This window comes from Ochotona princeps, chromosome 8 (assembly GCF_030435755.1).
Source record: "Ochotona princeps isolate mOchPri1 chromosome 8, mOchPri1.hap1, whole genome shotgun sequence".
Lineage (NCBI taxonomy): Eukaryota > Metazoa > Chordata > Mammalia > Lagomorpha > Ochotonidae > Ochotona > Ochotona princeps.
The window spans coordinates 8,617,520-8,632,891 of NC_080839.1; the positions used below are offsets into that span (position 1 = coordinate 8,617,520).

At 50.7% G+C, this 15,372-nt stretch overlaps 1 protein-coding gene across 1 annotated transcript in view; it reads right to left on the reverse strand.

Moving 5' to 3' along the window:
* NPAS2 (neuronal PAS domain protein 2) overlaps positions 1-15,372 on the reverse strand; it is a 90,999-nt gene that overhangs the window by 21,781 nt on the left and 53,846 nt on the right. Inside the window, exons 7-13 of the mRNA XM_058667508.1 lie at positions 11,164-11,282; positions 10,640-10,722; positions 9,589-9,695; positions 7,404-7,551; positions 4,367-4,448; positions 1,325-1,466; positions 750-859 (exon numbers count right to left, since the gene is read on the reverse strand). Of these exons, the coding sequence (XP_058523491.1) occupies positions 750-859; positions 1,325-1,466; positions 4,367-4,448; positions 7,404-7,551; positions 9,589-9,695; positions 10,640-10,722; positions 11,164-11,282 (791 nt within the window). The remainder of the gene's footprint in view (positions 1-749; positions 860-1,324; positions 1,467-4,366; positions 4,449-7,403; positions 7,552-9,588; positions 9,696-10,639; positions 10,723-11,163; positions 11,283-15,372) is intronic.

Below are 15,372 nucleotides of genomic sequence, written 5' to 3' on the forward strand. Positions count from 1 at the left end.
CATAGAAGGCTGTGGAACTTCTAGCTGGCTCTCCAGGGGCTTCCTCTTGGAATCTCTGCTGGAGAAGCCTCATGCATGGCCACGCCTGTGCAGGGCAGCAGACAATGGTCTCTGCTGAGCCTACCCTGCAGCCACCCCAGTCCAAGTGTCATCAGGGATGGGTGTTCTCCAGCTGGGGTAGTGAGACAGAAAACAGTCTTCTCCATCTTGACCCTTCTGATTCCTGACCCAGGCTCCGGGGGCATGCCTGAGACTTGATGAGCTAAAGTAGGCAGAATTTGTTAGGAGGGATCAAATGACCCGGATGTGGAAGTCAGTGCCCTTGTACGTTGGCCAGGGTGCTTTCCAAGAGGCCGCTCATTCCCTGAGGTTCTGGAGAGGTCTTGGAGCATGTGAGATATACCATGAGCTGGAGACAGGAGCTGTGTTTCTGTCACTCCCATGGCTCTCCAGTGTCCTCACAGGAGTAAAAACAGGAGTCTCGTGGCCATGCGCCCGCAAAGGCTCTGGGAGGCTGAAGTTTGGAGCTTTGTTTTGAAAATCCACTTGGATTTTTCTGTTCTAAAGCTATACCACCCAGGTTAATTTTCTTGTGAAACTCAACGTAGTTGCCGAATGAGTGATTTAACTGCCCTTCCCCAACATCCACCATCCCATTCTCAATCCCTAAGCCAACATATGGCTCTTGCAGCCCCTGGTCCAAGGTAGTACATTGCTGTTGAGAAGTCTGGGGTTGAACACATACGTACCGGCATTGTGGTGGCCTGGCTGGCCCCAGGTCCTGGTAACTCTCGGGGCAGGGTGGCTGATCTTGGCAAAGTAGTGGTGTTGGCCTCTGCCATTAGCTTGGTTGGGGTAGCTGTAAGAAAGCAAGGGGTTATCTCCTGACTTATGTGTGCTTCCCAAAAGAGGGGACCCGTGACTATGGTGTGCTGGACACAAGGGCTTGGTGGGAGCCTCTGATGAAAAAAAATTGCCCAGTCTGGGAGCAGGCAGAAGGTAACACAAGCAACCCCCCATTTCATTTCCACCAGGTGATCAAGCCAGCCACCTGCCCAATCAGACACCTCACCAGGGTACTAAGTTATCTGACCCATGCCTCACCCCTTCTGTGTCTTTGGTGCTGCAGTGGAGAGACTAGAATGAAGAGGGGAGATGTTTGGTACGCGGGGGAAGTCTAGGGAATGGAAACCACAGATGCAAGCTGTGGAACAACTTCTGTTTCCCAGGCACAGACTGCTCTGACTCCAAGTGGGTCTGGGACTCTTCATGGGGTTCAGTGAGGTGCCCTGTGCCATGCAGCATCCACAAGAAGGGGACTCACAGTTGGGTTCAGACATGGCCGTGTGCGAAGACTTGTGGGAGCTTCTTGAAGACGCTGATGGAGAGGGGCTGGTGTGAAGGCCGGAGGTGCCCGTGTCCAGTGTGCTGAAGGGCTGTTGTGGTTCCAGGCTGGAGCCCTTGTCCTGCAACACACAGACACAAGGCCTGCGTTTTGGCCCCTAGGTGGAGTGAGGGAATGACACACCCTTGGTTCCAAGGCAGCAGGAAGACTTGGAAGCTGCTGAGACAAACACAGTAGCCGTATGGGGACACTCCCAGACACACTCAGCTTGGCACGCAAGCATCATCAAGAGGACTGTAGCTGATAAGTGGCTGTTCCTATGCTTTCTCACCTTTTATTTGGAGTTAGATTTTCACAACTGGCTTTGCATTGCATTTTGCTTTTCCCTGGAAATTCTCACCTTGCCACCCAGAGGCCTTGGGCTTCCCAAGAAGCGGGGAAGGGTTGAGTTCTAGAAGCTACGGTGCCGCCATAGTAGCTAGTCAGCACATCCCAGGAAACGGACATCCCTGGATCTTCCCAGGGCTCCTTGCACACGGTCTCCCATGGCTTGCTCTCTGCAAACCTCCTGCCTTCCATGTGCAGCAAGGGCAAAGGCCTGGGGTCTCCCTTCCCGACCTCTGGTTTTGCTCTGCTCCTGGCTCCCAGCATGCCTCTGCCTCAAACAAAGCAGGCATCCCTGATGGCTGTGACCCAAAGGGACACATTCTCATCTGCCATGGCACAGGGATCATTTTAATCAAAAGAAGAAAAACAGAGTCTTGTTCTTCCCCAGTCTTCAGGGAGAAACTGTTAGAACCTACTGGGCTACGTGCACTGTCTGGTCTATGTCCCATAGATTAGGGTACAAATCCTTTGTGTGAGTTTACACGGTGGTTGTGCCCATTGTGTGTATGCAGAAGAAGGGCTGATGTAATTGGAGTGTGACCCACAAGCAGGGTCTTGTCCAGAACAGAATTACAGGAAGGGCTCAGAGATGTTGGGACAATGCCAGACATGGTGTCACTGTGCAGTGACAGGGGCCTTTGGACTATGGCTACTGCTGAATGCTGTGTTCCTGCTTCCAGAGGCACCCTCACAGCCCATGGGCACCACTGCATGGCCCCTCCAAGCATGGGGATTTACTGGCACTTTACACAAGACTCAAGCAGGGGCAGATACACACACACACATGTACATACACACACATGTACATACACACACACATATATAGGAAGCCTCACCCTAGATGCTTTCCTTGCAAAGAGCGTTTCTGAACCTGGTACCTGAGTTTGCAGTTGTACATTTTTTACAACACTATGTTTTTTTTTTTTAAAGATTTATTTTATTTTTATTACAAAGTCAGATATACTGAGAGGAGGAGAGATAGAGAGGAAGTGGAGCCGCTGGGACTAGAACCAGTGACCATATGGGATCAAGGCGAGGACCTTAGCCACTAGGCCATGCCGCCAAGCCCAACACTATGTTTTTTATGAGAAGATGTCCTAAGGATTCCCAACAGAACAGAGACCTTAATGATCAATTTTCCACTGGATGAGATGTATTATGCCTGTTCTTTGGCCGTGAGATAGGGTGAGCCTAACACCTGTGTATTAAGGGCTTAATTCCACTTTCTGACATGATGCTTGACAGAATGTGTGACAGGGCTGGGTAATAATCACATCCATAATTCCTGATAGCTGTGTCAGAGAGGGGCATCAGCGACCCTTCAACATGGGGTGCCCTCACCTGGCTCTGATGGCCAAAGGGGATCTCTGTCCTCGCAGTGCGGTCCTCAGTGGGTGAGAGATGCTTTCATGGGCTCACAGGGAGCCTGGGGGACTGAACCCTGGTTGCTGCACAGCCTCTGCCCACAACCTGAACCAGGACCCCTGATTCTCAGTCACTGACTAAGAATGGAACTTGAACTCCATCAGCGCTACAGGGCTACTTCAGAAAGTCAGAGGGGAAACATGGGAGGAAAAGATCTGTTTGCTTTGGTGCAAAAACAGTTTGGAAAGCCAAGCAGTTTTTTTTCATTTGATGCAAACATTTTCTGTGAGCATTCTAAAGGCTACTTCTCTCTGTACAAGCATAGTTTTCCATTCACACGTGAGCGTATCTAATGTCAGGCTGTGTCCTCTGCTGGATGAAGAAAGAGCATTTCACACATTGACTGGCAGCATTTTCTCTTCCCTAATGGGAGACAGAATAATGGTGGACTTTGTAGCCTCTTAGCCTGGATGAAGCACAGCACACCTTTCTTATTCTCTCTCCTTCCTTTCCCTCCTAATCTTTGTGTCTATTTTTAAAATGACCTTTGGAGAATAGGGCTCCAGTTTACTTGCAGATGGTCTCCAAGCTTCCTGTGAGCCATGAGACAACTGAGGAGCAGAGACTGGGAGGGGCTGGGCTAGAGGGACTCCCCAGAGTCCAGGCTGGGGAGGGAAGCAGAATGTGGGCTCCGGAGAGGGAAATGCCTGCTGACAACATAGCCTCCTGACGCAGAGCTGGGGCCCACAGGGCTGGGAAGCAAGATCTGGGCCCTGGGAGCAGCAAGTTGGGTGTGTGTGTGTGCCAGGAACAGTCCATCCAGCCACAAGATGCTGCCTGAGTTGGGGATGCAGTGCACCTGCACACAGCTCAGAAAAAGGACAGGGGCACTTGAACTGTACCATACTCCAAAGCATTGAGGAACTGACCACCCAGCGTTTTTCTGTGGAAGAAATGCAATGTGAAATCCCAGGTATCCTCAGGAGCTTTGCCAAAGCCATGCTTTCTGTTCCCGAGGTGTGGGCTGCTGCTGCCCTGGGAGTCCAGAGTCAACCCCTGCATGCTGAAGGACAAGGACCACAACATCCACCCAGAGGACAGGCACAAAGAGTGAGTTGGAAAACATAACAACAACAACAACCACTGTGACCGTGACACAGGTATACCAAGAACTCCATATCTATAAGCTGCTCTGCTTTGATTACTATTTTTATGAAGACAACACCCGAAAAGTTCTACCTATTGCCCCCTAGGAAGGGACAAGCTTACCTTTAGTGTTGAGGGGTGCATGGCCTCAGGTGGGTCTTCCAAAGCCAGTTCCTGCCTCCTTTCCACCCGGACATCTGCGTAACTGCTCAGAGAACCAAGAGATCATGATGGATGGGGAACATTCCAGGAGGCCAAGGGCTAAGTGAGCTTGCAAGACACTGAGGCCTCTTTGTACAACACACACTCCCAGGGCAGTCAGTATGAGGGCCCCCACGTAGACTGTGACTTGTGTGAGGAAAGTCAACGCTGACTTTCCTGCCGAGGCTTCACTGGAGGGACATCTGATATCACATGTGCAACCATTTTCCCAAGTGTCACATTCAAAATCTTTTAATGTCCGAGAGTGAAACACTATCATTCGAGAGACACAGAGAGCTAGCGCCCATCTGCTTGTTCACTCCCCGAAAGCCTGCAGTCACTGGGAGCCAGAACTCCATCAAGAATGTCCGTGGGCATGATAGGAACCCCTGAGCCATCACCACTGCCTCGCAGGTTCTGCTCAGGCAGGAAGCTGGAGGTGGGGCCAGAAGAACAAACCCAGGCACCACCGTGTGGGACACAGGCTTCCCAGCCGGCATCTCCACCTGTAGGCCACATGCCCACCTCGCTAAGATGCTTGGATTCCCTTCTCCTTCACTATTCTCCTCTTCCTCTCTCAATTCTAAATGCATTTTTTAAAAATAATATTTTTGATGATATTTACATAGTCGATCAGGGCGGAAGGACCGAGGGCCAAGGGAAAGTGGGTGAGACCACTGCTTCCAAATTTTTTTTCTTCCTCCCGCATCTGGAGGAAGGGGGGAGGTAAGGGGAGAAGCCACATCGCACCTCCCAAACACCCCAGTACCCAGGGATGGAGAACAGCCACCTGACATCAACCCAGGGTCCCCAGCGTGGAGCATGATCCCTCCAATCATTATTATTTAATAGATACATTTCCATCTACTTCCACATAATTGTATACCTTCCTGAAAGCCTGCTCAACCTGAACTGCTAAACTGGGATTTTTTTTTCAGGAAATTCATTATCAGAAAGTTTTCTCTTAGGTAAACCAAGAGCAAACCCAACCAAGGCAGCAGGTGAGTCTTAGAGACACTGCACCATGACTGAATCGATTCACCCTGTGCCAGTGGCCCGTCACCGATGGCACCTCATGTGCGGAGGTGAGGCCAGAAAGGGGTCTTTGAGAAGAGATGAGGGCTCCTGGGACTCTGGAACCTTCCCTGCTGGGTCAGAGCTTCTTCCTAAGATGCCGGAGGTGGAGGCTGGGAGGCCTGCTGGGGTGGCGAGCAGAGCCCAAAGAACAAGGTCTAGATGATATCTGCCCTTCCCTTGGGGCAGATGGGTCCTTGGCAAAAATCTCAGCGGGGTGGCAGTGGGTCAGGGGTGGGGGATGGTGGTAGCGGTGGGAGGGACTGGCTTGCAGGCAGAAACCACTGGCTGCTTACTGCCCTCCAGGGTGGGCTGAGAACCAACACCAAAGGCTGTATGTGGGTAGGAAAGCAAACCAGGGCGGCCATGGGCCCAGAGAAAAGAGCATTTGTCTCTCTCCTCTTGTTCTGCTTACTTGGGCAGAGTGACGGCTTGTCGCCTCTGCTGAGCTGGGAGTGGCATCTGTCCATCTCAGTACCTGCATCTGTTATGAAGCTGCATATATATAGGGGTGTCGGCAACTGCCCCTTGAGATCCAGGGCACTGGCTGCAGGGCCCCCTGAGATGCCAGCTCAATGAATCGCAAGTGCCCTACATGAAGTGGCACAGTGTGTGTAAATAATCTACACACACCCCCTCCTATGCGTAAGGCATTTCCAGGTGAATGCGGGGCCTAATACAGGGTTGGTAAAGGGCTATTGCACCGCAGTTTAGGCAGCAATGACAAGAACAGCCCTCAGTGCTATGTCCAGCCCCCCCAGTCCCCTTCATTTGGGCCTTCAGTGGATTGACCCCTCAGACACGGAGCTCAAGGATATAGTCACGTGCAGACAAAATGGGATTCCTGCTCCCCCCTTCCTCCATTCTTTTCAAAGGCTTGTCTCAGAATTAGCTCCAAACTGATTCCTTCTGCGTTCTAGAGATTCCGCATGTGTATGCGTGTGTGTGTGTGTGAAGATGACCTCTCTCCTTCATCGTGGCGAGCTGTAACCCCGCTCAGGTCATGTCTATGAATTGCTGGATACACTGCCTTCCTTTGAAATCCTCCCTGTTCCCCAGCCATGGGCTGGGGGGCTCCCCGAGGCCACCAGGGAACCTGCCAGGAGAAACCTTCTCCCGGGAGCAGTTCATCTGTTCTCCCAACACGGTCTCCGAGGCCAGCAGGCATTTTCAAAGCCTTACAGAAAAAATAAGGGAGAGGATGTGCTCGAGTTACTTAGAGGCAACATTTGAATTTTCTTCTCAAAACAGCAGCTAGGGAAGGCTGGGGGATATAGACGGAGATGAGAGAAAAATATGGAAGTGGGTCAGTGAAGCAGGAACTTTCTAAGTCATATCCTGGCAGCTTGAGCCCTCACGCGGCTTTCCAAGGGGCTGGAGGGAGGCGGTGTTTAACCTAGCGCTGAAGACATTCGCATCCCACACTGGAGTGCTGCAGACTCGGGATGGCACAGTGATAGTCAAGTAACTGGGTTCCTGCCCCCTAACGTGAAAACCTCGGTTGCATTCCTGGGTCCTGTCTCCGACCCCCAGCACTGGGCCCAGTCCTGGCCATTCTGTGTATCTGAGGGCAATGAGCTAGTGACTGGGAATCCTCTCTTTCTCTCTGGTCTCTCTGTCTGTCTAATAAATTTATTTTACCAATGGAGGGGTCAGGTAGAAAACTCGGAAGAAGTCTGAGCAGGCTGTGTACCTAGAAGGGGGCTGAGCCTGTGGGGTCGTTCCCTTGACCTCAGAGGACTGCCTGGGCTCCAACTTCCAAAACAGAGAACACCTGAGGCTACTGCTGATCTATCTTGGTCATCGGGGGTCTCATTACTCCCTCCCCCAGGCACCACAAGGACACCGGCCAGGCCCCTCTCCCCAACCCTCCGCAAAATGGTACCTGACCACTGAGTGCGTACACACGATGAACTCGGGCTTGGAGTTCCACTGGTGGTAGGTGATGTAATAGTGTGTCTGCAGCCAAATCCACTGCTGCCCTTTGGTCAGAAACCGGTAGCAACACGACTTGCCTTTGCCAAACTGCATCACTACGGGCAGAGAACGGGTCCTGCATGAAATATGTGCTGACACCCAACTACCCTTCCCCAAGAGTTACATTTCTGTCCAAGCCAGAAACAGCCAAAAACTTCCAAAGCAGCTGAGCCTCTCCAATTGTTTGGGAACATGCATTTATTTCTTCATTAGAGAAAAAAAGAGTGGCGGTTGGGGAAAGAAACACAGACACAGACAGAAAGGCCTCCCCTCCATTCACAGGTTGGTTCCCCGTGAATGGCTGTGGTGGCTGGAGCTAGGCTAGGCTGGGCTGGCCTGCAGCCATCGGGGCCTTCTGCCTGCAGGGTTTGCTGCTTCTCCAGTTTTTCTGGGAGAACAAATCAAATCGGGATTTGTGAATGAGAAAAAAAAAATTACTCTGTGACTTGTAGGCCAGTAATTGTACACATCTTGTCAATCTTTCCTGTGCATGTGGTCCTAGCACTGTGCTTCGAGGAGGGGCTAAACGTGTCAGACACGAGTGGATGCACCTGCACCTCAAGCTTGTTCCTCCTTCCATAAGAACAGCACAGAAGAGGAAGTTCTAATGGGGACTCCAGGCAAGGCTTCTAGGAGGGAATTTCCAAAAGTTTGTGGAAAAACGGAATTGAAAGATAAGTTTATCCTGGTGGAATGCTTTTTTTTTTTTTTTTTATTTAATGCATACAGACTGGAGTTTCACAGAGTTTATGCAACATGTATTAACCTCCAGGCCAAAGCTGGAAGGCATGAACTCAACTCAGCCATGAACTCCCTCGTGGCTGGCCAGGACTCAGCTTCCCGAACCACCACCTGCCACCTTCTAGGGCACACATCAGTAAGAAGCTGGTAGCAGGACTGGAGCTGGGATTGGAGCCAGGCACTGTAATATGGGGCAGGGATAACGGAACTGGGCCAGTCATTCGTCCCCAGATTTAACTTTTTTTTTTTTAAAAGATTTACTTATTTTTATTGGAAAGGCAGATATACAGAGAGGAGACAGAGAGGAAGATTTTCCTTCTGATGGTTCACTCCCCAAGCGGATGCAATGGCTGGAGCTGAGCCAATCAGAAGCCAGGAGCCTCTTCCAGGTCTCCCATGTGGGTGCAGGGTCTCAAAGATTTTGGGCTGTCCTTGACTGCTTTCCCAGGCCACAAGCAGGGAGCTGGATGGGAAGTGGAGCTGCTGGGATCAGAACTGGCACCCATATGAGATCCCAGCATGTTCAGGGCTAGGATTTCAACCACTACGCTACTGCGCTGGGCCCCACACTTAACTTTAATTTCACGAGTTATGAATTCTTTGAAGGACCCTTGTATTACAATACGATGCCAATAATCAATTGACGTATTAGGAGCCACAGGTCATCACTACAGACATTGCTCTTTGAAGCTGTAAGAGCTTCATGGAAAAGGGAGCGCCAGGTTGCTAGTCATGGCCCCTCTCACACAGTGCGAACCTAGACATGCACGTGACTGCATTCCCCCAGAGCACGTGTCCTAACCCCCACAATGTCTGCCACTCCTGTGCAGCAGCTAGCTTCCTTTCCCCTCCACTGGCTATAGAAGCGGTCCTCTTGAACCCCCCAGTATCCCATGTACACCCCTTTTGATGAACGACAACATGGTATGAAGTCACCCCCTTCTAGCTTTTCTGGCAGACGCCATTCTACAGAACAAGAACGGGGTGCCAACTGGCCTTACGTGCCAAGCTAGTTCGGTATCTGGTTTGCAGCTGCAGACCCATACCTGCCTGCTGATTAAGGGACAGCAATGAGGGTTCAGTGTTCTGTCCTTTGAACTGTGTTATATAACAGCAAACCCAAATCCCCAGTAGCAGCTTAGTTTTTCAGTTAGGATTAGAGTGTGATCTGGGGGAGATAACGGGTCACGGAGGTAACATGCGAAGTGTTTGGAGTCAGTGCAGACAAGGGCCTCTGCCATGGCCCCAGGTCATGTCTGAGAACACCAAGTCCTACAGAGAGCCACCAGGACAACAGCAGCAGCACAGCATGAGCTGGAGGCCTGCGCCTGGACGGGACAGGCAGTACTCACAGTGCTGGTGGCACCTGGCCAGGAGCTCCAGGTCGTCGATGTGGTAGTAGTCGTAACCCGAGGTGCCCAGCACTTCAAAAGGCAGGTAGCCTATGATGGGAGGGGCTCTGCAGGAGGACAAAGTGGGTGCTCATGAAGGGGGAACCCTCCTCCATGCAGGTGCAGGCTGTTCGGTTAACACCAATCCAGAGATCTCACTTCTCAAGGAAGGCAACTTTGCAACGAAGACAACCCGAGAGGCTGTGTTCTCCCAAGGGGTTCTACTGCCTTGGTGTTTTTCAAATCAGTTTTATTTCATTTGAGAAGCAGAGAGAGTGAATTCTCGTCTGCTAGTTCTCGCCCTGAATGCCTCTGACAGTGAGGGCTGAGTCAAGCTGAAGCCAGGATCTGGAAATTCAATCCAGGTCTCCCGTAGAGGAGGGAGGAAGCCAAATGCTTGAGCCATCATCCGCTGTCTCTCACGGGTGCATCTGGGGTCAGGAGCAGCCCTGGAACCAGGCAGCTTCTTCATGGCTACAGCAAATGCCTGCCTCTGCATTGGACCCTCGATCCCTCAGTTAGCCAAGTGGGGGAGAATTACAAACATCATCACTAGTGGATCATTCAATCAATTGGGTCAGCCCAGGGCTGGACGGGCTGGGAGACTGCTAGTTCCCAAACGGTGATGGATGTTACAAAGTACAGAAGAAAAAAAAAAACAAAGCAAAACAAAAAAATGAAAGACTGGGCCAAGGGATCAAAGGGGTGGTGGCAGCAATGAGAATGAGCGGTCGCTCACATCTGCTGCCACCTTCCTGTGAGCTGGAAAAAGCCTCAAGTGTGGGTTAGTCACAGGAAGCCGCAGGGCTGAGGGGGCCTGTGACCCAAACACAGGAGCCTCTTCCGTGAGTGGCACAGACGCCAGGCAGGGGCCAGCCACCTTGCCCTTGGCCAGCAACTCCTCCTTCTTCCCCCACACTAGGCTGCCCTTTTCCCTCCCAAGGACAGCCCGGTGCATGTAAGCAACACTTGAAAGGAACCCAACCCAAACATGTTTTTCTTTTTCACAAACCTGTGATCCAGAAACAAAAATTTCCATTCCAAGCTATGCCTTGAAGTGAATTCCTCTAGCGGTTCATCAACTATGCACATTTCCTGTATTGGAAGGCGAGGGAGGGGGAGAAAAAAAGAAGTTGTTTAGGGGTGCCAGACGCTCAGCCCCGGTTTGTTCCAGAGGAGTGTGTGGTAGGTAACAGAAGTTAAAATCATTCGGTGCGAGTCTCCGAGGCGTGTTGGACCAGAGCTCATCATCATCTGAGATAATTTTGGTTGGAGTTGATACTAAATTTATTTCCCAAGCTGGGGAAAAATACCTAGGAGCCCAAATCGCATATCATTGCAAGTGTGGGAAACATGTGGAAAATGGCTTTCCAGCTCCGTGTGAACTGCCCATGTCACCGACATGACAGAATCGAGACATTTGAGATTCCCAAAGCCCAGGGACAGCCTTCATGTCCTTTCCATCCCATCAAGCAGGCAAGCAGGGAGGGAGGACCACACGGGAGGGAGGAGCCTGAGGCTCACACAGGTACTTGCCTTTAAGAACTGTGGTGTTGCCAGACGCACAGTGGCAATGAAGTAGACTTCCTTTCCTAGTGGCACACGGCACGGCCTTGAGAGGGTGGTGTCGAAGCCATTACAGGAGGGGCTAGGCACTGCTCGGGGGTTGTGGGATGGGGGAGAAGATACACAGGTTAGCATCGCCGGCCCCACCTGGCACTTGCTGTAAGCCAAGCATCATTCCTACAGCTTCAGAGATGTGAACCCATTTGGTTCTTAGGACATCTGGGGGAAGTAGCTTAAGCCAGTGCATGGATGTACCCATTGCCCAAATGAACAAACAGAGGCACAAAGCAATGATATTATTTGCCCAAAGCCAGCTCGCCAGGGGCTGAGCTGGGGTTGGAATCCATGCTGGTGACCACTATGTGGCTTTGCCTTTCACTCTTATTGAGTTGGGGAAAATAATCTGTGGTATGAGACGGGCCCAGGCTGCAGGTAGGGCCATGGTGCCTGAAAAGGGTTTCTGATACCAATGGCCTCATGGACATAGGGGGTCATAGCTCCAGAACCCCCTTCTACAACGTCAGGCCCTAACATGGCACTCCTGGGGACACCCAAGTCAAGAGCCCAGGCTGCTGCCAGGGTGGGGACTGGGCTATTGGGCAGGTGGTCTCAAATGGCCATCTCCACAGGTATAGAATTACCCATTCTGTTGACAGCACAGGTGAGGGGGGTCTAACTGTACCCCCATTTTGCAGATGAAGAAATTGAGGCTCATCATGTCTCCATCATTAGCTGAGGTCTCTTAGAGCAGTAAGAACAGAACAGGGCTGCCACTGAGGGCTGGGGTCACCCCTAGTCCAGGTTTCTAACAGACAAGAGAGAGGAGTGCTGTGGTTTAGCCTGACCCAGTGCTGAGGTCAGGAGTCCCATCTCCACCTGCTGCTTTCTGGGCAACTGACGGACCTTGTGGCTCCCAGGAGACTCCTGCTATTATTAGGTATAGCTCGCTAGGTGGGGAAAAGAACCCTGCTAAACTTGAGAAAAGGCAGCTTGGCACACATATGGGATTCTTGGAGCTGGCTTTGTACTTGGTTCCCTGGAGGTGTGGCTGCCTGAGCCCAGCTCCCCTAATTCAGAAGCTCTGCGAGATGGTGGTGCTGGGGTGTGTGGCAACTCCGACAGCCCCACAGGCTGTCAGCGAATTGAGGTCCCTGTGGCTAAGAATCTACACTACCCCTTTTCTTTTCAAATGTAACAGATAACAGTTGGCCCCATGCCCCAGGGGTTCTGTAGGTAGGGAGCCAACCAGCCACAAATCTGAAATATTTCACAAACCATTTTGTCTGTACTGTCCATGTGCAGCTGTCTTTCCTTGCAAACAATACAGTTTAGCCAAGACTGATCTGGCATTTATATTAGGCATTACAAGTAATCCAGAGATGATTTAAATTCTATGGGAGGGTGTGCATAGGCTCTTTGCTGATGTGACACCATGTTACATAAGGTATGTGAGTATCCACGGGTTCCAGGGGTCTCAGGGGTCCTAGGATGAATAAATTCCCCATGCAGTTGGGGGAGCTGGCTTCCATCCTGGTACATACTGGCAGATTTAAACCTTGGCCTGTTTGCCACCATGAGCATACAGTGCACCAGAGAACTGAATGCATTATAAAAGGAAGTCTGCAAAATTGTTTTGGGATCTTTTGCTTTCCAATCACTTGTCTTTGTTCTACTAATTTTTAGGTTTCTATGTGATTCTGTGATGTGGCCTTCCTGCTGCTAACACATTCATTTGACTCAATCTAATCTCTCATCACATAAACTATGCTAAGAAATGTTTCCAAACAAGACTATAAAGGAGGTAAAATAAAAAAAGCAGTCTCTTGAGAGTTTATATCTGTCATGAGTTGGCTTCCAGGATCGCAGATTAATTTGTAAGGGTAAGCCAAGAAATTTACTAAGGGGAAGAAAAACAATTCCACATTAGGGAAGGGTTTGCAGCTGTGAACATCTGCATGATGAAAAACAAAGACACATTAAAAAATGTCCCAGATGTGAGATGCTTTCTGCTTGAATCTAAGAAAGATGACCCAGCCAGACAATGATCTAATAAAAAACCCTCCCAACTCTTGAGAACCTAGACTCAGACCTTTCAAGTGAACTTGGGAGGACTTCCCAGGAATCAAAAAAAAAAAAAAGCCTCCTGCTTCTGCTTCGTCCTCTCCTCACCTTGGGTCCTACATCCTCTGCCTGATTTACTGTGAGGAGAAGGGGCAGGGAGGGTCCATGGGGGTCCCACAGCTGCTAAGTGGGTGTTTGACAGAACTGAGGGCGGGCTGGCTGCCTCCGGCACTGTTCTGTCCACTGTTGCATAACTTCTAAGACTTAACGATGAACACACACTGCCCAAAGGGAAGTCTTCCTTCTTGCCCGCAGCTGCCCTTGATAAAGACATTTTATAGATGGTCTCAGCACAGAACAGACTGTTTTTTTCAACAAGCTCTTCCCATCTGCAAACCTCCAACAAGCCAGGGCTTGATCCAGGGTAACTGTAAGCCCAGGAAGGATGTTTTAGTTGAGGACCAGGGGAAAACCTTGGGGGAAGACCAAACAGGAGAAGATGCTGTCAGCCTTACTCCAAACCGACTTATCCCAGCGCGAGCTCCCCTGTGCTTTGTGGATCCATGTGGGAGCCAAGTGCTTCCCAGGACTTCGAAGTCATATTTAGCACTTCGAAGAACTCTCTGGCACTTTGTGTCCCCAGGTAGTTTAAAGGCATTAATTAAGGAATCAATTAGTTGCTTCAATGTAAGTAATAAAAAAAAAGGGACAGCTAATTACAGCTGGAGCCTCTCTGAAGAATTAACCACTACACATAGGCACGGCCCTGTCTGCTCACATCTCTGACAGCTCACCATACAAATACAAGGGATTCCTTCTTGCAACATTTTTTTTTCCCTCTGCCTAGACAGCTTACTCAGATCTGACTCTCCCCCAAAGCCAAGCCAACACTGTTGTCCCCCTTTCCTGGCAGCAACTAGATCTTGTTCTGTCTCCAACGCTTAGCAGGTGTCCTGCAAAAAACAGGTGCTCTGTATGGGTCCACAGATGAATTTCCATTTCACATCTAAACCAGACAGCTTCAGGCAGCCTGGGTTGAGAGGGGATCCTGTGTGCTTGCCAGTAACCAGTGCACAACTGTGGGACACCAGGCTGCTTCCTGTCTGCGGCTTCACCTGGTACACTACCTGAGGGCCCCGTGGGAGAATGTGGGAGGAGCACAGCTCTCCACCCTAATGATGCCTGAACACTGGAGAGGATGAGGCCTGGGCAAGAAGACTTCCTGCACATCAGCATTCATCCATGGCTACTCTGTGATGGAAAAATGGCGGATGTGCCTGTCATGGGCTCCTGCTCTGAGAGATGTTGGAGGGTGCTGTGTGGTGGTCCCCTTTTGAAACTGGCCTGTGTGTTATCAAATATCAAACCTTTTGTGAACAGTCTGACTTCTGAGCTCTTACAAGAGCTCTTCCCTTGGGCTAGTATTCTTGAGATTCCAAGAGTCCCAGGGCTTTCTGGAGCTCAGGATGACAAACGTCTGAGACACTTGCCAGCTCCTGAGGATGGCTTCCAAGCATGTCCCATGACAAAGGGGAGCTCGCAATCAGGATGCCTGTGGCCGCTGGGAGTTCCTCTTGCAAAAGAGGTTGGGAAAGCGGAGAAGAAGCTGTCATCAGGGGACTCTGTGAGCCTGAATTCACGGCAGCAGACTCCGTCACCTGGAATGCACACACTCGTCAGGTGTAACACGTGTTACACGAACTAATCCATGGTGAGGCTTGCTCCAGGAACAAAATGATCCAGAAGTCCCCCACTGCCACAAACGTCTGCATGGGTAGGCTCTGCTTTTGGAACATGGGGAGGAGAGTAACTTTATACACATTCACAGGAAATAGTCTCCCTCTAACTGAATACCATTTTCAGATTCTTTTTCCTTTTCTGTAAGTGACATGCTTTCCCCTAGGCGTTCTGAGAAGACAGGGGGACAGGATGCCAAGCAGAGCAGCAACCCAAGAATCTCGCCTATTTGTGTGTGTTTCTTTTCCACTGGCAGTGCTGTGCAGTACAGGAAAAAGCTGAGAGAGACGGAGGGAGGGAGAGGGGAAGAGAGAGAGAGAAGTGAGAGCCTCCAGAAGTACTTGGGGACTTGCTAGATTGAAAAAAAGTGTGTGTCTGGGG